Raw genomic sequence first — 23,745 nt, 5'->3', positions numbered from 1 at the left:
CATCTTCCGTAAGGATTTGCGACTGGCAGGCTGTTGGGGTCCTTGAGCCACTCGCTACTAAGGAAGGCCTTCCACTTGGCTGCTTTAGCCAAGGGGGTCCAACTATGGTAGCTTTCAGACTTTCGGACTTCGGCTCCCAGAATTGGAGCGAATGCTGGCTGGGGAATTCTGGGAGTTGAAGTCCACCCATCTTAAAGTTTCCAGGTTTGAGAAAGAGTGCATAACATCGAATGTATGTTTTATCGACAAAGAAATAAAAGATAGATTGGTATAGATCTATTTCATAGCTGTTTAGCTCTCATCAGCTAGCCATTCCCCCTCCTGGGAATCGAACCCGGGCTACTTGGGAGTGGAGCGGTATGCGCCCTCCCATAATCGGGTAGGCCAGGTAGCCCTGATTTAAAAAAAACAAAAAACCAGTGCATTAAATCATTAAAAACAAAAGCTGGTTTGTTGTTGTTGTTGCACTGAGTCCGTTGGTGAAAAGAAGAGGGCTGTGCATTGCTGCCCTGGAATTATTTCTGTGACGGCCCTTTGCTTTAGCCAACCGTGGGAGGCTTCCATACTTGCGGAACTCCAACTCCCAGAATTGGCCAGAGAGCGATGGCGGGAGTTGAAGTCCACGAGTCTTAAAGGGGGCAAAGATTGGAGACCTGCGCTGAACAGAAGAAGCTTGGAAACACACACCCCCGGTGAAGTTTTCCTGGGAGGAAGGTCTACTACAGTAATGCGCTCTACATGGGGCAGCCCTGGAAGAGCATTCGGAGACTTCAGCTTGTCCAGAATGCACCCGCGCGAGCGATTGTGGGTGTACCTCGGTACACCCACGTTACACCTCTCCTCTGCGAGCTGCACTGGCTGCCTATTGGTCTCCGGACACGCTTCAAGGTGCTAGTCGTTACTTTTAAAGCCCTACATGGTATCGGACCTGGGTACTTGAGAGACCGCCTCCTGCCAATTACCTCCCTGAGACCTATTAGATCCCCCAGACTAGGCCTCCTCCGGATACCATCAGCTAGCCAATATCGACTGTCGACCCCCCCGGGGGAGGGCCTTCTCTGTGGGTCTTCAGCCCTCTGGAACGATCTCCCTGTGGAGATTCGGACCCTCACCACCCTTCAGGCTTTCCGCAAAGCCGCCAAGACCTGGCTGTTCCGGCAGGCCTGGGGCTGATGAGTTCCCAGCCCCACTCGAATTGTTGTGATTGTTGTGTAGTTCTTAATTTGTCTTTGTATCCTGTTTGTCTCGTTTGTTTTTGTGTTGCCCCCTTCCCCATGTGTTTGTTCGCTGCCCTGAGTCCCCCCCGGGAATAGGGCGGCATACAAGTATAATAAATACAAATACAACGTCGCAGAGGTTATGTGCTGCCCAGCCGTGTTTCCAAAAGGGCCACTTACTTCTGCCCGTAGTAGTCCTCGAAAAACCGCTCTTTCCAGACTTCCGTTTTCTTTTCCTTCTCCATTTCCTGCCTGATGCGGACCTGCATCTCGTGAGTAAACTCCCCTGGAAGGGAAGGGGGAAAAAAAAAAAGAATCAAGAGTTTATTTGGCTTTGTAGAAACACTAAAAAAAGAAACACACGGAAACACAATGGTTAAAGGCCTGGAGACATATGAAGAAGGGCTGCAGGAACTTGGTCTGGCCAGTTTAGAGAAAAGAAGGACTGGGAGGGACATGATGGCAGTCTTCCAGTATTTGAGGGGCTGCCACCAAGAAGAGAAAGGGTCAAATTATTCCCCAAAGCACCGGAAGGCAGGACAAGAAACAACGGATGCAAATTAATCAAGGAGAGAAGCAACTTGGGATTAAGGAGAAGCTTCCTCAGTGAGGACAATTCACCAGTGGAACTGCTGGCCACTAGAAGTTGTGGATGCTCCATCGCTGGAGGTTTTTAAGACCAGATTCCACAGATATTTGTCTGAAATGGGACAGGGTCTCCTGCAGGGTGTTGGACTAGAAGACCTCCAAGGCCCCTTCCAGTTCTATTGACTGATTGGTTCATTGAAAACTAACAGCAGAAAAAGACCCAGAATCCATCCTATCTGCTCTTTTGAGGTTTTTTTTTGTTTTATTTTCTTTTTAAAATATTTTATTAAGCAGTTTTTTAAAAAAGAAACATTTTTACAATTTCCTTCTGTACAACATTTCCACATCGGTACACATCCGTTATATATATATTTCTCTCCCCTTATTTCAAGTTCTCTTTGTCTAATATATACATTCTGTAAATTACAATCCTTCATTGTGTATAATTTCCATTTATATGTTTTATCTGTACGTATACATTGCTAATTTCTGATTCCTAGCAATAGCAATAGCAGTTAGACTTATATACCTCTTCATGGGGCTTTCAGCCCTCTCTAAGCGGTTTACAGAGTCAGCATATTGCCCCCACAGTCTGGGTCCTCATTTCACCCACCTCGGAAGGATAAAAGGCTGAGTCAACCTTGAGCCGGTGAGATTAGAACCACCGAACTGCAGACAGCAGTCAGCTGAAGAGGCCGGCAGTACTGCACTCTAACCACTGCGCCACCTCGGCTCCTATTCCTGCGTCTTCTTCATTTAGTCTTTCCTTAAGCTTTACACCTGTCCTCTAATATTTGTACCACTCATTCTATACCATACAATATTCTGTTTCCTCCTTTTATTTCTTTTGTGAGTCTGTCCATCTCTGCACACTCTAAAACTTTCCTTATCGCGTTGTCCTCTGTTGGTATATTATTGTTCTTCCAGTTTTGTGCATATATTATCCTAGCTGCCGTTACGATAGGTAAAGTTATATATTGTATTTTTAAAAAATCATATTTCCTTGTAAGTATTCCCAATAAAAATAATTCTGGTTTCATGTCTATTTGCTGTTTAGTTATTTCTTCGAGCCATTTTTTTAATTCTATTCCAATATCGTTTAGCTTTGGGCATAACCACATGTGGTAATATGTTTCTGTTTTCTTTTCAATTTATTTTTTACTAGCTGGATACCCGTGCTTTGCTACAAAACTATGTGATCAGGCTTGATAAATTGACACTTAAAACTTGAAAATTAATGTAGAATGTGTAACTCCTTAGCTTCAGACTGTGTTAATGTAAGGCAACTGGCAGTTGGAACAGAGTTCTTTTCAGGTGGGGAGGGAGAGTAGAATGTCCAAATCCTTAGCTTCAGAGCATGTTAATATAATGCTGTATAAGAAATACTAAGGATCTGATGGTCATTTCAAAAAATCCTTTCTTAGCGACCACCTAGAAACCAAGAGGAACATACACGCCAAATTTAAAGTTTGTAGGCTTTATGTTTCTGGAGATTTTGTGATGATACGTGAATTGTATTTGGCTTTTATATTTATTTTTTTATTCGCTTTTTTGTCTGCCAGATAACAGAGGAATCCCAACCACGTTTAAATTCAGTTACTGATTCACTGATTCCACTGGAAGTTGGTCCCCAAACTTGCACGTTTTCTGGGAAGCCACTTTCAAACATTACAGGTAGTCCTCGACTTACAACAGCTCATTTAATGACCGTTCGAAGATGCAACGGTACTGAAAAAAAGTGGCTTAGGGCTGTTTTTCACCCTCGCGACTGTGGCAGCCTCCCCTTGGTCATGTGATCCAAATTCAGACCCTTGGCAACTGGTTCATATTTATGACGGTCGCAGTGCCCTGGGGGTCACATGATCCCCCTTTTGCGACCTTCTGACAAGCAAAGTCAATGGGGAAGCCTGATTCACTTAACAACTATGTAAGAACAGAAATTTTGGGCTCAGTTGTGATCGTAAGCCGAGGACTACATGTTTTTTAAAATTTTCCCTCTTGTCAGTTTGAGGCTATACCCCCTGGGCTAAAGACCTGGCCTAATCATATGCCGAAGGTTTTGCCAAAGTCCTTAATAACTGACCGCCTCATTCAATGACTGTCTGTATTATGACAGGGCTGGAAAAAAGCAAGTTTATGAGACTTGTTTGCTGGGAGGTGAAGTCATCTAAGGGCCATAATTCCCTACTCCTATTCTAGGCCAATGCCTGTTCCAAGGATGGGCTTGTCCCCGTCCCCCCGCCCATCCCAGGTCCAGCAAACCTACCGTCTGCCAGCCTCTCCCGCCAGCTCTGGGCAGCATGAGCAAAAAACTCGTTATTTAGGGCGCTTCCACTCAGGCGCAGCAGTCCGTCTGTCCCAGGCTAGAAGGAAGGAAGGGAATGTTAAGCACAGTGCACAAACCTTTACTGAAAGTGACAAAGAGAGAATGATAAAGAGAAAGACAGAGAAACAGAGCAAAAGGGAAACCGAGAAACAGACAGAGAGAGAAACAGAGACAGACAGACAGAGACAAAAAGAGACACACAGAGAGAAAGAAACAGAGTCATAGATAGGGAGAGACAGAGAGAATGATAGAGAGAAACACATACACAGAGAAACAGAAACCGAGACAAGAGAAAGAGACAGAGAAACAGAGAGAGAGAGAGAAAGGGGGGGGCAGAGAAACAAAGAGCAAAAGGGAGACAACAGAAACAGAGAGACAAAGAGACATACAGAGAAACAGTCATTGTTTGAGGGGAGAGAGAGACAAAGAAACAGAGCAAAAGGGAGAGAAGGAAAGAGAGAGGGAAAGAAGGAGAGAGTGAGTGAGTGAGTGGAGGAGAGAGACAAAGAAAGAGGAAGAGAAAGGGAGAGAGAGAAAGGGAAAGGAGAGAGTGAGTGAGTGGAGAGGAGAGAGACAAAGAAAGAGGGAGCGAAAGGGAGAGAGTGAGTGAGTGGAGAGGAGAGAGACAAAGAAAGAGGGAGCGAAAGGGAGAGAGAAAGGGAAAGGAGGAGAGAGTGAGTGAGTGGAGGAGAGAGACAAAGAAAGAGGGAGAGAAAGGGAGAGAGAGAAAGGGAAAGGAGAGAGTGAGTGAGTGGAGAGGAGAGAGACAAAGAAACAGGGAGAGAAAGGGAGAGAGTGAGTGAGTGGAGAGGAGAGAGACAAAGAAAGAGGGAGCGAAAGGGAGAGAGAAAGGGAAAGGAGGAGAGAGTGAGTGAGTGGAGGAGAGAGACAAAGAAAGAGGGAGAGAAAGGGAGAGAGAGAAAGGGAAAGAAGGAGAGAGTGAGTGAGTGGAGAGGAGAGAGACAAAGAAACAGGGAGAGAAAGGGAGAGAGAAACAGAGAGAGCGAAAGGGACAGGGAGGGAGCAAGAGAGGGAGGGGGGGACCCTACCTGCCTGTCCACTTCAGGGAGCAGGAGGAGGAGCTGCTGCTGGAAGTGCAGGGGGAGGGCATTGAAGGTCCTGGAATTGATCAGCGCCCGCAGATTTGTGTTGACCAGAATGGAGCCTGGCGTCTCGAAGTCGATGTCGTCCCCCCTGTTCCTCTTCACTTGCCCTGCAGTTCCCAGAAAGCAACAGACAGGCAGAGATGTTTACACAGCCAGGAGAGGCATCTGCAGACGCGACTCACACAGCTGCCGCTTCTCAAGACGGGAAACCTTTCTTGGAAGTGGCTGGGAGGCAGCCTGGCCAGCGGTCAGCTGCGGGCAACCGGATCCACACCCAGAGAAATCAATTCACTACAAGTGGCCCTAGATTTAGGACCCCAAAAGAGCCCCCAAGTGCCCATTGCTTGCCACAGTTGTTCAGTGAACCTGGCTTCCCCATTGACTTTGCTGCTCAGAGGATCTCATAAGCGGGTGATTGCAAAGATCCCTGGGACAGCGCAACGGTCGTAAGTATGAATCGGTTGCCAAACCTTTCAAATTTTGATTGTCTGACCATGGAGATGCTGCAACAGGCATACATGAGAAAAAGAGTGGTAAATAACGTTTCCCCCAGTGCTGTTGTAACTTCACACGGTCCCCTTTCATTCTATGGTCTCCTATTTCCCCCACAACAACCCCTTGAGGTGGGCTTGGCTGAGAAAGAGTGATGAATAAGAAGAACGGCTGCAGGATTTGGGTCTGGCTAGTCTAAAGCAGTGTTTCTCAACCTTGGCAACTTTCAGTCCTGTGGACTTCAACTCCCAGAATCCCCCAGCCAGCATAGCTGGCTGGGGGAATTCTGGGAGTTGAAGTCCACAGGACTGAAAGTCGCCAAGGTTGAGAAACACTGGTCTAAAGAAAAGAAGAATTAGGGATGACGTGATAGCAGGATTCCGCTATTTGAGGGGCTGCCATAGAGGGGAGGTCAACTTATCCTCCAAAGCACCAAAAGGCAGGACAAGAAGCAATGGGTGGAAACTAATCAAGGAGAGAATCAACCTGGAACTGAGGAGAAACTTCCTAACAGTTAGAACAATTAACCAGTGGAACTGAAGTTGCCACCAGGAGTTGTGGGTGCTCCATCACTGGGAAAAGATTGGACAGCAGCTGTTGGTCTGAAGTGACATGGGGTCTCCTGCTTGAGCCATGGGGGTGGACTAGAAGACCTCCGAGGTCCCTTCCAGCTCATTCATTCGTTCTAAGATCTCACCTCATCCCCCTGTGCCTCTTGCTCCCTTCCTCCCCATCCTTTACCCATTTTAAGCTAATTTAATATTATTCTTTATTAGTTTTCGGTGCTTGTGAGCCACCCGTGGCATATAAAATAATAAAAAGTAAAGTAAATGAATGAAATGGGGAATAAAGCGTCTTGGAAGACTCCAGGAGCAAACTATTTCCCATTGCTGCCAAGAAAATTGACTTCTGCCCTGTGCGCGTGTGCGTGTAAGTGTGAAATCACCTAGGAGCAGCTTCACTTTAAGGCAACTTGCAAAAATAAACCCGGGCTTGTCCCTGATGGTCTTTTAAGAGGATTTTAAACCGTTTATTTATTCCGGCCTACATTTGGTTAAGTTGAATGGACTGAGCTTTTAATCTCTTGCTACTTGTTATAATCGTGCACTGAGTGCTGTTTGTTAATTCTATGGTTTGCCACGATAGGCGGGATCCCTCGTCAAAACAGTTACCATTTTCTTGCTGAGTTCCAAACCTACTTTGAAGAGGTGTGTGTGTGTGTGTGTGTGTGTGTGTGTGTGTTGACTTACTCTCCAAAACAACTGACAAAACAACTCCCCCCCCTTCTCTGTAAGCCGCCCGGAGTCCTCCGGGATTGGGCGGCCTATAAATAAAATTAAACTTGAAACTTAAACTTGAAACAAGAAACAAAGGACGGAAACTCATGAAGGAGGAACTAAGGAGAAACTTCTTAACAGTGAGGACAGTTAACCAGTGGAACTGCTTGCCACCAGAAGCTGTGGGTATTCCATCACTGGAGGTTTTTAAGGAAAGATTCGACAGCCATCCGTCTGAAATGCTGTAGAGTCTCCTGCTTGAGAAGGGGGCTGGACTAGTAGACCTCCAAGGTCCCTTTCGATCCTAGGATTCTGAAAAGTGGCAAGTTACTTCCAGTTTCCTGCAAAAACCAGCCCCGGAGTGAACCATGGATTCATTTAATAACCGCCGTGTTTATTTAGCAGCAGCCTCACTCACTTAACGACTGCTGCAAGAATCACTGTACGTTTGGGTTGGTACCTGATTTACCTCCATCCCAACTTACAGGCGGTGAGCTGCAGGCTCCCTTCCTGTCGCATGTCAAGGACCGCCTGTACTAAAGGAAAAGCTTCCCATACTTTTTCAGTGCCGACACTGATTCCCTGGTGCACAAAGAAAGCATGGCACCACACCCGGGGTTGTGTGTTGGCTCTTTAGGGTGAAGTCTCTTCGTCTACTAATAGGGGAGGCTGAGTTCGCGCTGCAGGCTTGAGCGTTAAGCAGCCCTACGGCTGATTCTAAAGGACTCTAGTCGAGAGAAAGCTATAGCAATAGCAATAGCAGTTAGACTTATATACCGCTTCATAGGGCTTTCAGCCCTCTCTAAGCGGTTTACAGAGTCAGCATATCGCCCCCATCAACAGTCCGGGTCCTCATTTCACCCACCTCGGAAGGATGGAAGGCTGAGTCAACCTTGAGCCGGTGAGATTTGAACCGCCGAACTGCAGATAACAGTCAGCTGAAGTAGCCTGCAGTGCTGTACTCTAACCACTGCGCCACCTCGGCAATTAACAGATAGATGCAACCTCTTGTTATCTATTAGCAAGACAGGAATTCAACCCAGCATCTTTTTTAAAGGGATAAATCAAAACAAGGGCAACCGACCTGCCTTCCCTTGAGGACCCTCACACTGAAAGGAGCCAGGCTGAGAAAATACCTGCAGAGCCCTCACATCCTGGACGTAAACTGGTTCAGGTTCTCCCAGGACGATGCTACAGGGCGCCGCGCACCAAAGCAACCGGACAGAAAGATAGTTTTCCCCACCCACCCACCCCCATGCCATCACTCTGCTGGACACTTGACTCCCACAAGACTCCTCTTTTCTCATCTTGCCTATTATCCTTTCCTATTGATACCGTTTGATTTTATCACTTGGTGTTTGCAACTTGTGATTCACTAAATTACTTGTGGTTTCTATGTACATCGGGAGCTTATGCACCAAAGACAAACTCCTTGTGCGTCTGATCGCACTTGGCCAATAAACAATTCTATTCTGCTCCCTTTTCTCTCTTCTCTTTCATTCTGCATTCTATTTTCTATTCTTTCTGTATTCAGTATAGCAATAGCAATAGCAGTTAGACTTATCTACCGCTTCATAGGGCTTTCAGCCCTCTCTAAGTGGTTTACAGAGTCAGCATATCGCCCCCAACAACAATCCGGGTCCTCATTTCACCCACCTCGGAAGGATGGAAGGCTGAGTCAACCCTGAGCAGGTGAGATTTGAACCGCTGAACTAGCAGTCAGCTAAAGTAGCCTGCAGTGCTGCATTTAACCACTGCGCCACCTCGGCTCTCAATACATTCATCATGAATCATAAGATACAACACGTAGTGATTAGTCATATTCTTTTCTTCTCCTCTCTTCTCCATTCCATTCTGCATTCTATTCTATTTTCTATTCTTTCTGTATTTTCTATTCAGTATATTCTTTTCTTCTCCTCTCTCCTCCTCTCCTCATTCTATTCTCACATTTTCTATTCTATTCTATGCTACACCCTATCCTATCCTTGTTGTTGTCAGTTGAGAAGTCGCGACCCCATGGACCACGTTCCCCCAAGCCTTCCTGTCCTCTACCATCCTCTAGAGTCCATTGAAGCTCAGGCCGGCTGCTTCAGGGACTCCATCCAGCCCCCTCCTTCTCTGCCGTCCCCTTCTTCTTTTTCTGCCCTCCATCGTTCCCAGCATGGGGCTCTTCTCCAGTGAGTCCTTCCCTCTCATCAGGTGGCCAAAGTACTTGAGTTTCCTCTTCAGGATCTGGCCTTCTAAAGCACAGGAGGATAGAATAGGTCCAGCACCTATCCTATCCTATCCTATCCTATCCTATCCTATCCTATCCTATCCTATCCTATGCTCTTCTAAATAAAAACAGGTGTAATGCTGCATCTTAGCTGGAACGTCCAATGAAACAGGCATATCTGTAGTATAATAAATCTATGCAATACAACCATCCGTTTAATAGCTGTTTGAAGTTACAAAGAGATGGAAAAAGGTGAGTGATGACTATTTTTCACCTTTTAAGACCATATCAACATCAAGTCAGATGATCAAGTCAGGTGCTTTGCAACTGGTTCATATTCATGACGCTTGCAGGGTCCCAGAATCACGCGATCCCTTTTGTGACTTTCTGATAAGTAAAATCAACGGGGAAGCCAGATTCACTTAACAACCGTTGCTAATTTAACAAATTGCAGTGATTCGCTTAACAAATATGGCGAGAAAAGCTGTGAAATGGGGCAAAACGCAACCAATGTCTCACAACAACATGAATTTGGGGCTCAATTGTCGTCTTAAGTTGAGGACCACCTGTATCTCAAAAGACGACTCAATGGGGCCACAGGTTGTCTGGTACAGGTTGCGCCAACCTTGGCAACTTTTAGGGCTTTTGGACTTCAACTCCCAGAATTCCTCAGGCAGCCAGGTTGGAGAACACTGCTCTACTAACCACACCATTGTGATAAAAACATCCATCACAAATATAACATCTTGAAAACAAAATCTAGGGAATATTCACACCCACAGGGCATCTTAAAAGTCAGCCGGGTCCAAAACTGCTAAAGCTCCTCTTGTTGAGAGAAGACCCCGGAGTTCACCTACCGCCTGAGGGTTTGCGGACTCCCCGGAGCAGATGGGGGGCTTCCCTCGCCATGTCCGTCCTGTTGCAGAGGGGGCTGGGCAACACCGAGGAGCTGCCGCTGCTGCTGCTCTCATCGCCGACCGGCTTCCCCGCGAACCCTGAAAAAGAGCGAGCGCGTCAACCGGCCGTCCTCACCGGCACCCGGGGCTCATCGAGTGGAACATCCGGATAACACTGCCCCAGCAGGGGAGGAACATGCAACAGCAGAAGGTTGGGGGGGGGGTGTGACTGCCCACATTACCTGTTACAGAAGGGAGAGCAGTGAATAAAGTGGAGGGGGGGACACGGGTAGCCCCCCTCAACTTACAACCGTGGTTGAGTCTGGAATGAACGTGTTGGTTGTTAAGCAGAGGGCGATGGGAGTGCGTTAAAAGGCCCTGGATGAAAAGGATTGGCCAAAATGGATGGATGGCAAATATGTGATATAGGATAGGATAGATGCATGGATGATATTATATAGGATGGATGGATGGATGGAAAGAGGTAGGTAGGTAGGTAGGTAAGTAGATAGACAGACAGATGGTAGATAGGGATAGATAAGACAGACATGGATGGATTGATAGACAGACAGGCAGACAGATGATAGACTGCCACAATATGGGCCACAATTCATACCTTCCAGATGAGTGTTTTTAACTTCATGAATGTTAAGATGGGTGGACTTCAATTCCCAGAATACCCCAGCCAGCATATGCTGGCTGGGGTATTCTGGGAGTTGAAGTCCACCCATCTTAACATTCCCATGCCTGAATAACCCTTGCTTTCGGCTCAGATCAAGCCAATCATAGCAGCAACTAGGAATGCCTGGGAGTGAATGGAGGCTGGGGCTGGAGGGGCCACATGGGTGTGGTGGTCCAGAGGGGAAGGGGAGCTTCCACTTACCAGAGGAGGGTTCCATGTGGGCCCCATTAACTTTCAGCGGGGTCAGGACCACGCGTGGAAGCATCACGCCTGTCTTTTTCTTCTGTCTGCTCACCTGTTTGGGGAGAAACCGAGAGATTGTCAGGGGGGGGGGGAACAGTGAGGGAAGCCTGAAGGTCCGGGATCTGCCTCTCTCTCGGCAGGAAAGACCAGAGGCCCATTTCAGCTCAGCCTAGTGGTCATAACCTCAGAAGCGAAAACAAGGCCAGCTCTGCTGAAGAACTTTATGGGCCTTTGAGCCAGCCGATGGAGCAGGCGGGTGGTAACTGTTCTACACAGCCTCGATAAAGGTAGTCCTCGACTTAGCCCACAATTGAGCCCAGAGTTTATGTGGCGAAGTGAGAAATTGGTTACGCTTTGTGACCTTTCAGAAGGCTAGGAGAGTTGGGGGGGGGCGCGCTACACCTCGGGCCGTGGGAGGGATGGGGAGAGAGGAGGTTAGTTAGAGAGTAGTAGACCTGATGGATGGATGGATGGATGGATGGATGGATAGATAGATAGATGAGAGAGAGAGAGATAACAGAGATAACAGATAGATAGATGAGAGATAGATGAGAGAGATAACAGATAGATAGATAGATAGATAGATAGATAGATAGATAGATAGATGAGAGAGAGATAACAGAGATAACAGATAGATAGATGAGAGATAGATGAGAGAGATAACAGATAGATAGATAGATAGATAGATAGATAGATAGATAGATAGATAGATAGATAGATAGATGAGAGAGAGATAACAGAGATAACAGATAGATAGATGAGAGAGATAACAGACAGATAGATAGATAGATAGATAGATAGATAGATAGATGAGAGAGATAACAGAGATAACAGATAGATAGATGAGAGAGATAACAGATAGATAGATAGATAGATAGATAGATAGATAGATAGATAGATAGATAGATAGATGAGAGAGAGAGAGATAACAGAGATAACAGATAGATAGATGAGAGATAGATGAGAGAGATAACAGAGATAGATAGATAGAGATAGATAGATAGGAGAGAGAGAGATAACAGAGATAACAGATAGATAGATGAGAGATAGATGAGAGAGATAACAGATAGATAGATAGATAGATAGATAGATAGATAGATAGATAGATATAGATAGATAGATAGATAGATAGATAGATAGATTTTTGTATGTTTCGTACATTTTCACGGGTGTAGGCATGCTGGTTGGTCTTGTTGTATTTGGGTCTTTTCCCGTGTAAAAATGGGAACACGGGAACGGGAAACTCCAGCCTGAAGATGGTGAGTGGGACCTCGCCGAAACGTTGCCAAGAAAATCTCAATCTTAAACAGGAAAAGACCCGAATACAACAAGACCAGCATACCTACACTCGTGAAAATCTACGAAACACACACACGTATGTATGTATGTATGTATGTATGTATGTATGTATGTATGTATGTATAATCTTTATTGTACTTAAATACAACGAAATTGGTTGTATTTCTCCTTCATTGTCACTGTACAAAATAAATACAGCAAAATTGGATGGAAGTTTCACAAAAATGTAGAGTTGGAATAGGGGAGGGGGGGAAAAGCAGGAGGTCACAGGAAGCCAGTTTTACCAGGAAATTAAAAGATTTAGCCTGGTAAAGAAATGACGAAACAGGAAAATAAAATTGTTTAAGTGCATTCAGGGCTGTCAACCACAGGTAGTTAAAAACTCATTCTTTGCCACCTCAAAAAGCTGTAAGTAAATCAAAAAGGGTTTGAGTTAAAGGTAAAAGTTCCCCTCGCTCATATGTGCTAGTCGTTCCCGACTCTAGGGGGCGGTGCTCATCTCCGTTTCAAAGCCAAAAAGCCAGTGCTGTTCGGACGTCTCCATGGTCATGTGGCCAGCATGACTCAATACCGAAGGCGCACGGAACGCTGTTACCTTCCCACCAAAGGTAGTCCCTATTTTTCTACTTGCATTTTTTTACATGCTTTCGAACTGCCAGGTTGGCAGAAGCTGGGACAAGTCACGGGAGCTCACTCCATTAAGCGGAATTAGGGATTCGAACCACTGAACTGCCGACCTTTCTGATCGACAAACTCACCATCTTAGCCCTGAGCCCTGGAACTGCTTAAGAGTAGAAATAATGGAGTCCCTGTGGATTTTACTCCCCTAGCTGTTGCTGACCTGAGGGGGTGCTCAGGTCATCTCAGTTTGAGCTGGCAAAGACATTTCCATGGTCATGTGGTCAGCATGGAGTCAGGGAGCACTACCTTCCCACCGAAGTGGTATCTATTTATCTACTCGTGTTTGCTAGCTTTCAAACGGCTAGGCTGGCAGGAGCTGGAGCAAGGAATGGGAGCTCACCCCATTGCAAGTGGCGCTCGGGTCTCAAACCTGGGCTGCCAGCTTCCCAGCTGACAAGCCCTGTGTCTGAACCGCTGTGCCACTGGGCCGCCCAGATTAAGAGGCGGGGAGGAGAAATAATTTCTGTATTGAGGCCTTTCAGGCAGGGCCACCCCCTGTGAATGTTCTTTGCACTTAATTTCCTGCACCATTCAGGGGGTTAAAACCAGGGGTCTCCAACCTGGCAACATTAAGACCTGTGGACTTCAACTCTCAGAATTCCCCAGCCCCACCTCAGACCCCTGGGTTAGTAAGTGGTCCCTGAAGGCTTTCTTCTTTTTCACATATATTCTGTTGCTTCGCTCCTGTTTCTATTGACACACAGTCACCAGAAATTAAATCAACGCTGAAATACAGGATATAAATCTCGTAAAAAGCATGCCGACTCTCTGCCAGATAATCCAGGGGGTGCTTTTGCTCCAATTATTCTATCCAGGTCAACAAAAGGTTCTTAGATGATTCGCCCAGGGGGATCTTAATCAAAATCTGGACAAGCTTTGGCCAAATCTGGACAAGCTTTGGCCAAACACTTCTCAACCTGCAGTCAGAGGCAGCCTCCGAACTCAGGTCTGCACAGCTGCGGTGCCAAATTCCAGGTCTCCAACTGGCAAATGAGACCAGCGCAACCGCACTTCCGCCACAAATATTTGAAAGGCCTCTTCTCCCCCACAGGTCAAGATGACAACTTTACAGCGTTGACCAACTCTGCGGCTTCCTTTGTCTAATTCACAAGGCTATTTGAAGTCCTCCCACATTCAATTCTATCAAAAATGGGTCGCACTCTAGCAGGGGGCTCTGCAGCTGTTTATATAAACAGAGAGAAAGCTGACCCATTTTTGATAGAATTGAATGTGGGAGGACTTCAAATAGCCTTGTGAATTAGAAAAAGGAAGCAGAAGCCGCTGTAAAGTTGTCATCTTGACCTGTGGGGGAGAAGAGGCCTTTCAAATATTTGTGGCGGAAATGCGGTTGTGCTGGTCTCATTTGCCGGTTGGAGACTTAGATCCTCAGCAGAGTTAACTAGAAGTGATACTAGGGGGAGTAGTAGTAATAGTAGGGGAGTTCAGGTGGAAGGAAAGGTACCTTCCTCTTTGTGACACAAAATAGAATAACAGAGGTGGAAGGGATCTTAGTCCAACCCCCTGCTCAGCCAGGAAACCCTATACCGTTCCAGACCAATGGCTATCCAACATCTTCTTAAAGACTTCCAGTGTTGCAGCATTCACAACTTCTGGAAGCAACTTCTGTTCCACTGCTTAATTGTCCTCACTGTCAGAAAATTTCTCCTCGGTTCTAAGTTGCTTCTCTCCTTGATTAGTTTCCACCCATTGCTTCTTGTTCTGCCCTCAGGTGCTTTGGAGAATAGTTTGACTCCCTCTTCTTTGGGGCAACCCCTGAGATATTGGAAGACTGCTATCATGTCTCCCCTAGTCCTTCTTTTCCTTAGACTACACGTACCCAGTTCCAGCAACCGTTCTTCGTGTTTTATCCTGCAGCCCTCTCAAAGAGGATTCTCTTTGTTGCTCTTCTCTGCACTCTTTCTGGGTATGGTTTCACCAAGGCTTTGTAAAGTGGTATTAACCTTTCGCGTGATATCTTGATTCTATCCCTCTGCTGATGCAGCCTAGAACCGGGTTGGCTTTTTTGGCACCCCTGGGCCTATGCTCACCCACCGCCTGTGGAGCTCCTCTCTGCCCTTCCTACCTGAGAGGCTGTCCTGGTGCTCTCTCGGAGAGCAAACGAGCTCTTGCTCTGGGACTCTGTGGAACAGGAAGCATTGGAAGAGGTTTCATCTAGAGAAACTGGAAAGGAAGGGTCATCAGAATGCAGCCCACATGATGCCACCCATTGCCCACCCTGAAAGCTGACCTCAACGAAGCCACCTTGGAGGTTCAGTGTGGCCACACTGGAGCTGAGGGACAGGGAGGAGGGGGAATTGAGATAGCTGGGACTTTGTAGCCAAAATAAAATACTTTCTCTTGGGAACTAAGGACCTCGTTCTCACACCTGGTGGGAGGAAGGAGGAGTGGTGTTGCCAGGCAACCAGATGATGATGATTATTATTTATAAAATTTATATGCCGCCCAATCCCGAAGGACTCGGGGCGGCTTACAACAAAGAGAAAAAAAAAAGGGAAAAAAAGAAAACGGTTTAAAATCGCAACACCACATACATTCATTCTAATCGGGGCTGGACCTCAACAGTGAGGTCAACAGCCCCAGGCCTGCCGGAACAGCCATGAGAGCTTTCCTGAAGGCCATGAGAGTGGGTATGGTCCGGATCTCCAGGGATAGCTGATTCCAGAGGGTCGGAGCAGCCACAGAGAAGGCTCTCCTCCGGGGGCCCGTCAGCCGACACTGTGTGGCTGACAGCATCTGAAGGAGGCCCAATCTGTGGGATCTTACTGGCCGCTGGGAGGTATGTGGCAGCAGGCGGTCTCGAAGGTACGCTGGCCCTAAGCCATGTAGGGCTTTAAAGGTAATAACCAACACCTTGAATTGCATCCGGAGACCAATTGGCAGCCACTGCAGCTCGCGGAGGACAGGTGTAATGTGGGTGTACCTCGGTGCACCCAATATCGCTCGCGCGGCCGCATTCTGGACTAGCTGCAGTCTCCGAACGCTTTTCAAGGTTAGCCCCATGTAGAGCGCATTGCAATAATCCAGCCTTGAGGTGACAAGGGCGTGAGTAACCGTTTGAAGTGCCTCCCGATCCAAATAGGGCTCCAAGATGGAGCCGGGATTGGACCTTGTGACTGGTGGTTTTGAGAAAGTGAAAACCTTTTGCTTTTAATTAGGGGAGGACCGCGGGAATCTTCAGAGCTGGTTTTCACCAGATCCGTGCCAACATGATATTCCCAATAAAGCTATTCTGTGGGGAATCCACCCGCCTTGGAGTTCTGCTTGCTGTGGGGTCTGTACCCTGGAACCCCGATAACTCTTTCGTGAGCTCCGCTGATTACCTGTTTGCTTCCAGGTGCAATGCAAGGTGTTGGGTTATCACCTCTAAAGCCTAGGACCAGACTATCAGAGGACCCCTCCCACCCGTGATGGTGGAGGAGGACCCATCTGTCAAGGAAGGCTACCTGGTGGGATACAGGAAGAGAGCCTTTTCTGCTGTGGCTCCTGCCCTTTGGAACATCCTGCCCCCGGGGGGAGATTTCCCCTTCCTGAAAGGGCCTGAGGAGTCGGCTCTGCCAACTGGCCTGGACCCCCAGTGGGGGTGGGTGCATCACTCTAACAGTGGTTGATGGACTAATTAACCCACCCACTCCGTGCATCTTGCTCCCTTCCTCCCTATCTTTGTCAATTTTAAATTAATTTAATGGTGGCCCTGTGGTTGGAATGCAGTACTGCAGGCTGACTCTGCCCGCAGCCTGGAGTTCGAGCCCGACAGCGTTGACTCAGCCTTCCGAGGTTTGTAAAAACGAGGGCCCAGATTCTTGGGAGTGAAAATGCAAGTAAGGCTTCTACGTTGCAAATTGCCTACAGAGGGCTGTAAAGCACTGTGGGGCGGGATAGAAGTCTTTAAGTGCTATTCCCATTTATCGTTTTAACGTTTTTAATTATTGTAAGCCACCTAGAATTACCCACAAGAGAAGGGGTGGTGGTGACATATGAGTTGAGTGAAAAAAATAAAATAAAGTAAAAATAAAATAAACTAAAATAATAAAATAAAAATAAAAATAATAAAAATAAAATAAAAATAAAAATAATAAAAATAAAATAAAAATAAAATAAAGTAAAAATAAAAATAAAATAAAGTAAAAATAAAAATAAAAATAATAAAAATAAAATAAAATAAAACAAATTAAAATGATAAACTAAAATAATAAAAAATTAACCAAAATAAAATAAAAACAGCTACGGAGGAAGCAGACGGAGGAGGCGGGCTCTTGAGTAGGACCACGCTTACCGTCATTATCTCCGCTAACAGTGCTGGCAGCTTCATTGGAACCGCTGCTCTCCACATCATCCAATTCTTCTCCTTCGGGTCCAGCGAGGGTCCGAGACCACTGGGCAGCCGCTTTCTGGAAGGACCAATCAGAGCTTGGAGAAACTGTGTCTGGGGAGCCAGAGGGCGGGGCCATACGGATATATAGGTGACCTTAAGGGTCTTCCATTCCTCACTATCCAGCTACTGCATTCACTTTTGAACCGGCTGCAGTGGTTAGCCAATAGAAATTAAAACGTAATTGTGGAGTCTCTGAGCTCAGTTTGTTTACTTGCAGACTTTTCATTACCCGACTAGGCAACAGGGCTTCTTGAGTGTGGCTTTACTTCCTGTTTACACACAGTATACGTGCCTTGTCCTATCAGGGTTGGTGGGGTGGGGTTTTCTCCTTGCCTAAAGTATTGTTTTCTGGTTGACTGTTTGTCTGGTGTTAATCCCTGCTTATCTGGGTGTTGGCTGCCGAGCTCTAGTCTTGTTTTGTTTCTGTCTCCGCTTTCCGTCGTCTTTTTTTTTGAACGGTGTGTAAATATGGATGATCACTATGTATCCATTGATGGTTGATTTGACTGAATGTCAAGGTTTCAAGAATTCCCGAGCATTTCAGCATTTGACTTAAGTCTAGGATGCTCAGTTTCTCCAAGTTGGAACTAGGGTTGAATCTGTCCATGTGTTGTGACCTTCAGGAGTTTCATTCGTTCTTCTCTTACTTTTATGTTCATGGCTAAACACTTCTACTCTTCTGTCTGCCTGTCCCACATGGAGGCAATTCTAGTCCTTATTGTGTATGCTGCACATAGAGTCATACACCGTATGTACAATGCTTAATCTTCAGGATCCAATCTGGGTCAGGGACCGGGACCAGAGGTTTAGTCTTCCGAGCTTTTGGACTCGTGCTGAAGCACATCCTTAGGGAATGAATCCTCTATACCAATGTTTCTCAACCTTGGCAACTTGAAGATGTCTGGACTTCAACTCCCAGAATTCCCCAGCCAGCATTCGCTGGCTGTGGAATTCTGGGAATTGAGGTCCGGACATCTTCAAGTTGCCAAGGTTGAGAAACACTGCTCTATACTGTATTTGCAAGGACTGTGAGAGCCACCATGTCAGACCAAACGCCGGTAAGGAAGCTGTCCTCAGTGCAGCATGACACAGTATTCCTACTTAAGGTCGAATTTACTGATCTGCAGCCAAAACTGGCTGATGACAAGTTCTAGATCTGAGACCTTATCCCCTGTCAGGTGCTAAATTCATACAAAACTCAGCAGTCACCCAGTCTCTGGATTAAAGGAACAGAAACCTGGCCTTACCTTGAGAGTAAAAAGGCTGATCCGCCCAGGGAGCTTATAAAAAAGCCCATCGCAGCTTCTAGAATTGGAGTGAAGCATCGCGTTCAGGCAGGCCAGCGGGGATGTGCCACTGCAGGGGGGGAAAACAGGCACAATCCAATCGGTCAGTTGAGACACAGGTTGCTTTGGAACTAGTCAAACAAACAACTGTGGCAAACTCTGATAATCCAACATATTGTAAGCTGCCCAGAGTTATCTTCTGGCAAGGGAAGGAAGGAAGCAAGGAAGGAAGGAAGGAAGGGAAGGAGAAACACAGAGAAAGAAAGAGGGAAGGAAGAAAGGAAGAGAAAGAGAGAGAAAGAGAGAGAAAGAAAGAAAAAAGAAAGTAAAAAAGAAAGGAGAGAAGAAGGAAGGACACAGAGAAAGAAAGAAAGAAAAGGAAGGAAAACAGAGAGAAAGAAAGAGAAAAAAAGAGAAAGAAAGAAAAATGTTCAATTTCCAATTTAATAAAATTTGTATGCCGCCCACTCCCTACGGACTCTGGGCGGCTTACAGACAGATAAAAAAACATTTAAAAATTAAAAATAAAGGTACATTATTAAAATTGCACATCATCCATTCAGTGTAGGTGGGGCTGGACACTGATCAACAGCCCCAGGCCTGCCGGAACAGCCAGGTCTTGGTGGCTTTACGGAACACCGGGAGAGTAGTAAGGGTCCGGATCTCTACGGGTAGATTGTTCCACAGGGCCAGCGTAACTACAGAGAAGGCTCTCCCCCGGGGAGTCGCCAGCCGGCATTGTCCGGTCAACGGCACCCAGAGGAGGCCCAACCTGTGTGATCTTGTTGGTCGTTGGGAGGTAAGTGGCAGGAGGCGGTCTCTAAGGTAGCCAGGTCCTAAACCATGTAGGGCTTTAAAAGTAACGACTAGCACCTTGAAGCGCGTTCGGAGACCAATAGGGAGCCAGTGCAGCTCGCGGAGGATGTGTGTAACATGGGTGTATCTAGGTACACCCAATATCAAAAGAAAGAGGAGAGGAAGGAAGGAAGGAGAAGAGAGAGAGAGAGAGAGAGAGAGAAAGAAAAAAAGAAAAATAAAGGAGAGAGATGAAGGAAGGGAGGGAGAATGGTGTACCTCAGGTCCCAAGGGAGTTTCCAGAGCCTGTGCTGATAATCAAGCAAGGAGTTTTGCCTTGTTCTGGACAATCTCCAATTTGCCAAAGAGCTGGCTTTGCGTGTTTCGAATTTCTATCAGTCTATTTCAAGGAGAAATAAATTTGGCTCCAACCCCCATGGACCCCCCACCTCCAGCTCCCCTTTCTGTAGCCATCCTCCCAGGCAGTTCCCAATCCACTGTAGTCTTCCCCAGGAGAGGAAGCGGCCGCTTTGGCTGGCTAGGCAAAATCCAGGCCGCCTGGGCATCCTTTGAACGGTGCTGTCAAAAAAACCAGCCTCTGGGTTTGTTTGAGAATTGGGAAAGCAATATCGACCCAGGTATTGAGGTTTGGCTCTCCGAAACGAGCAGCTGATCCGTTTTGGAAAAGGCAACGTTTACAGGTAGTCCTCGGCTTCTGACCACATTTCTGTTGCTAAGTCGTGCTGTGCTTTATGACCTTTCTTGGTGAATCTCTGCTGTTGTTCAGTCAATAACATGGTTGTTAAGCGAGTCTGGCTTCCTCCTGGGCACTACATGGCAGGAGATCGCAAAAGGGGATCACGTGACACCCCCCCCCCCGGCTCACTGTGACCGTCATAACCTGGCTTTGCCGGCAGGCCTGGGGGTGATGAGTTCCCTCCCCTCTCGACATGTATGGTTGTGCGACTGTTGCCTATTTTTATTATTTGTATTTCGTTTTTATGTTCCCCTTTTCCCCCGTTTGAATTGTTCGCCGCCCTGAGTCCTCCCGGAGAAGGGCGGCATACAAATAATAAAATTCTATTCTATTCTATTCTATAAATATGAACCAGTTGCCAAGCGTCTGAATTTTGATCACGTGACCACGGGGATCCTGCAGTGGCACTTTACATAAGTCACTTTTCTCAGTAACTTTAAGAAAACTTTGAACATTCCCTAAATAAATGGTTGTTAACTACCTGCATAGATTTCATGATATTTTACAGTAACAAAACAGGATTATTAGGTAATGTCTATTTTTGTAAAGCAATGATTTCTATATGCTTGGTGTATGGGGGTGTGTACAAACACACACACACACACACAGGGTGGGAGGGAGGGAGAGAGACAGACAAATATGTAAAATATTTAGCACTGGCATTTTTTTAAAAAAAAATCTGGGTTTTAACATTTGGGGAGTTTCTTTTCCTGAAGCACTGAATTTTTTCCATCGGTTTAGTTTTTTTTCATTGTTTATCATCTCCTTCATTATAAGTTTTGGATGTTTCTACTCCAAAACTTGTAACCTTAGTAAAAATACAGTTGGAAGAAAATAACCTACAGCGTCTGGAGAGGACACTTTTCTAAAGAGGAAAAGGCTGAGAAAAACAGAACTGAAAGTCGTTCTAAAATATGTTTTTCAATCTTGAACACCTCAAAGAGAGCTTCGGTTTCTAATTTATTTTTTTTTAAAAAAAGGAAGTACATTGAAAAATTACGTACTGCCGTAGCAAAACTTTGCTGCTTTTGTAACACTCCATTTTCATAAGCCAGTGTGTATTCTGGGTACAATTATGTTTAGATAGTCATATTGTTAGATAAATAAAACAAATAAAATGTTAAAAAAAAATTAAAGACTGCTGCTTCTCTCCCTCTATATCAGTGTTTCTCAACCTTGTCAACTTGAAGATGTCTGGATTTCAACTCCCAGAATTCCCCAGCCAGCCTTGGATCTGGCTGGCCAGAAACAAACCATCTCAACCCCTGGAAAAAGACTCATGTAACTTTCTCAAGAAACTCTCCGTAAAGATTCATGTTTAGTCAGGCAAGATCACTGATTGTCTTAGAAAAATAAAAGGAAGGTTAGCTGTGTTAAATAGAGAGGAGTGTCACTCCAAACTCAGAGAGATACCATATTTTAAGAAGTATAAGACGCACCAAGATTTTGAAGAGGCAAATTAAAAAAAAAAATTGCACTCTGCAGACCTCAAAAAAAAGGACATGAGTAGCTTTTAGGAGGCTTGTAGAGTGCTCCTAGGGGTAGCCCTCCCAAAAAACGAGCAAAAAGCAGCCCGTTTTTCGTGAAAAAGGGCCCGTTTTTGTCACAAAACCTGGCATGGATAGCCTTTAGGCTTATAGAGTGCTCCTGGGGGCTGGGGGAGAGGGGCAAAATTGAGCAAAAAACGTTAAATGCTCCAAGCCAAGCTCAAAGTCCCCTAAGGCAGTGGTCTCCAACCTTGGCAAAGCTGGCTGAGGAACTCTGGGAGTTGAAGTCCACAAGTCTTAAAAGTTGCCAAGGTTGGAGACCACTGCCCTAAGGCATTCCAAAGCAGGAAGGCCGGAGAGAAGAAAGTTAGGGGAAAGAGAAGCAATTTTAATCCATTCGACTAACCTCATTTCCTTTAGGCCCTCGGTTTCTATAACCTGCAGGATCTGTTTCGGGGTCATGGGTCCGTCAGAATAGTTTTCCAGCACCTGGAGAAAAAAAAAAAAAAAAAGAGAGAGAGAGAAAATCCCAGGTTTAATGTAGGTAAACTTAACCCGAGGGTATTCGGCCACAATTTAATGGCAAGAATGGCTTAGCCTTCCAGCAAAGCTAACTGGGATGAAGGTTAGGTCTTAGCCAGGATATATTTAAAAGGATAAGAGAGGCTGGGCAGACTCTTCCAGCTGTTGCCTCGGGGCTGAGCTACACCAGGCACAAGGGGCCTCGTGGTCTTGGATATCTCTGGCTCCCCCCTCCACTTTTCAAAATGAGATCACGAGGATGGGTGCAAGGCAGCTCAAATGAGTCAGTGTCCCTTGAGGGCTTTTTTAAAAATCAAATACTTTTTTATTTTCCATTTTCATAACATACAATCACATGCATACTATTACATAGCCAGTATCCTATTGTATTAAGTAGTAATTACATCAGTTCCTCTTGTCATCAACGCCCAAAAAGATAAAAACCCATTATTAGCTCTTCTGCTCTCCATACACCTCTTTCTTCTGCCTCTCTCCTACCTCCTTTCTTCCCTCCATCATCCTTTCCTACTCTACTTCCCCTTCCTTTCTCCTTCTCCTCTCTCTACATTCCACTCCTCCTTATCCTCCTCATCTTCCCCCCTTACCCTCTCTCCTATCCCTCTCCTCCTATCTTTCTTCTCTCCTCTGTTTCCCACTCTTCCTCTCATTGGTGTATTTCCGCTTCTGAGCAAACTCCATTCTATGTAGATGGTATTTATGCTTCCATATCAATATATTTAACATATCCTAGTTTTAAAGAAAAAATAAGAGAAAACAGTATACATGTACAATCAAGCCCCTTGAGGGCTTTCTTTTAGCCTATCCCCCCCCGCCCCTGCCCAGCCGGTTTTCCCCTTTTTCTCAATTCCTCCTCTGAGATGTCATTTGCCCCCCTCAACGAAATACCCCCTTATGCCTAAGGATGGACAAGAGGTCCAGAAGAATCGATTGGTTGGGGTTTTGGGAGGGGGAGGACGTGGCCTCACCCACCCACCCAGCACGGGGGAATTATTTAGAGAAGGGGTCATGATGGAAGTTATCTTAGTCCTGGTTACAAGGAAGAGCGGCCAGAGCCGAGGTGGCACAGTGGTTAAATGCAGCACTGCAGGCTACTTCAGCTGACTGCATTTCTGCAGTTCGGCTGTTCAAATCTCACCTGCTCAGGGTTGACTCAGCCTTCCATCCTTCCGAGGTGGGTGAAATGAGGACCCGGATTGTTGTTGGGGGCGATATGCTGACTCTGTAAACCGCTTAGAGAGGGCTGAAAGCCCTATGAAGCGGTATATAAGTCTAACTGCTATTGCTAAAAGGCCTGAAGCACCCAGCAGCAGCAGCAGCTAGAGAAATACAGGCAGTCCTCGATTTATAACAGTTCATTTAGCGACCGTTCAAAGTTACAGCGGCACTGAAAATAGGGACTCATGACCGTTTTTTTCACACTTACGACTCTTGCAGCATCCCCGTGATTTACATGGTCAAAATT

The 23,745-nt window shown here is 46.1% G+C and overlaps 1 protein-coding gene across 1 annotated transcript in view; it reads right to left on the bottom strand.

The window, feature by feature from the left end:
* ASXL1 (ASXL transcriptional regulator 1) overlaps positions 1-23,745 on the bottom strand; it is a 50,825-nt gene that overhangs the window by 5,985 nt on the left and 21,095 nt on the right. The window contains exons 2-10 of the mRNA XM_032217891.1: positions 22,147-22,229; positions 18,663-18,771; positions 17,317-17,431; positions 15,106-15,203; positions 11,001-11,094; positions 10,079-10,216; positions 5,181-5,344; positions 4,072-4,168; positions 1,398-1,503 (exon numbers count right to left, since the gene is read on the bottom strand). Of these exons, the coding sequence (XP_032073782.1) occupies positions 1,398-1,503; positions 4,072-4,168; positions 5,181-5,344; positions 10,079-10,216; positions 11,001-11,094; positions 15,106-15,203; positions 17,317-17,431; positions 18,663-18,771; positions 22,147-22,229 (1,004 nt within the window). The remainder of the gene's footprint in view (positions 1-1,397; positions 1,504-4,071; positions 4,169-5,180; positions 5,345-10,078; positions 10,217-11,000; positions 11,095-15,105; positions 15,204-17,316; positions 17,432-18,662; positions 18,772-22,146; positions 22,230-23,745) is intronic.

Source organism: Thamnophis elegans, chromosome 5 (genome assembly GCF_009769535.1).
Source record: "Thamnophis elegans isolate rThaEle1 chromosome 5, rThaEle1.pri, whole genome shotgun sequence".
Taxonomy (NCBI): domain Eukaryota; kingdom Metazoa; phylum Chordata; class Lepidosauria; order Squamata; family Colubridae; genus Thamnophis; species Thamnophis elegans.
This window is presented reverse-complemented; position numbering and strand designations above follow the sequence as displayed.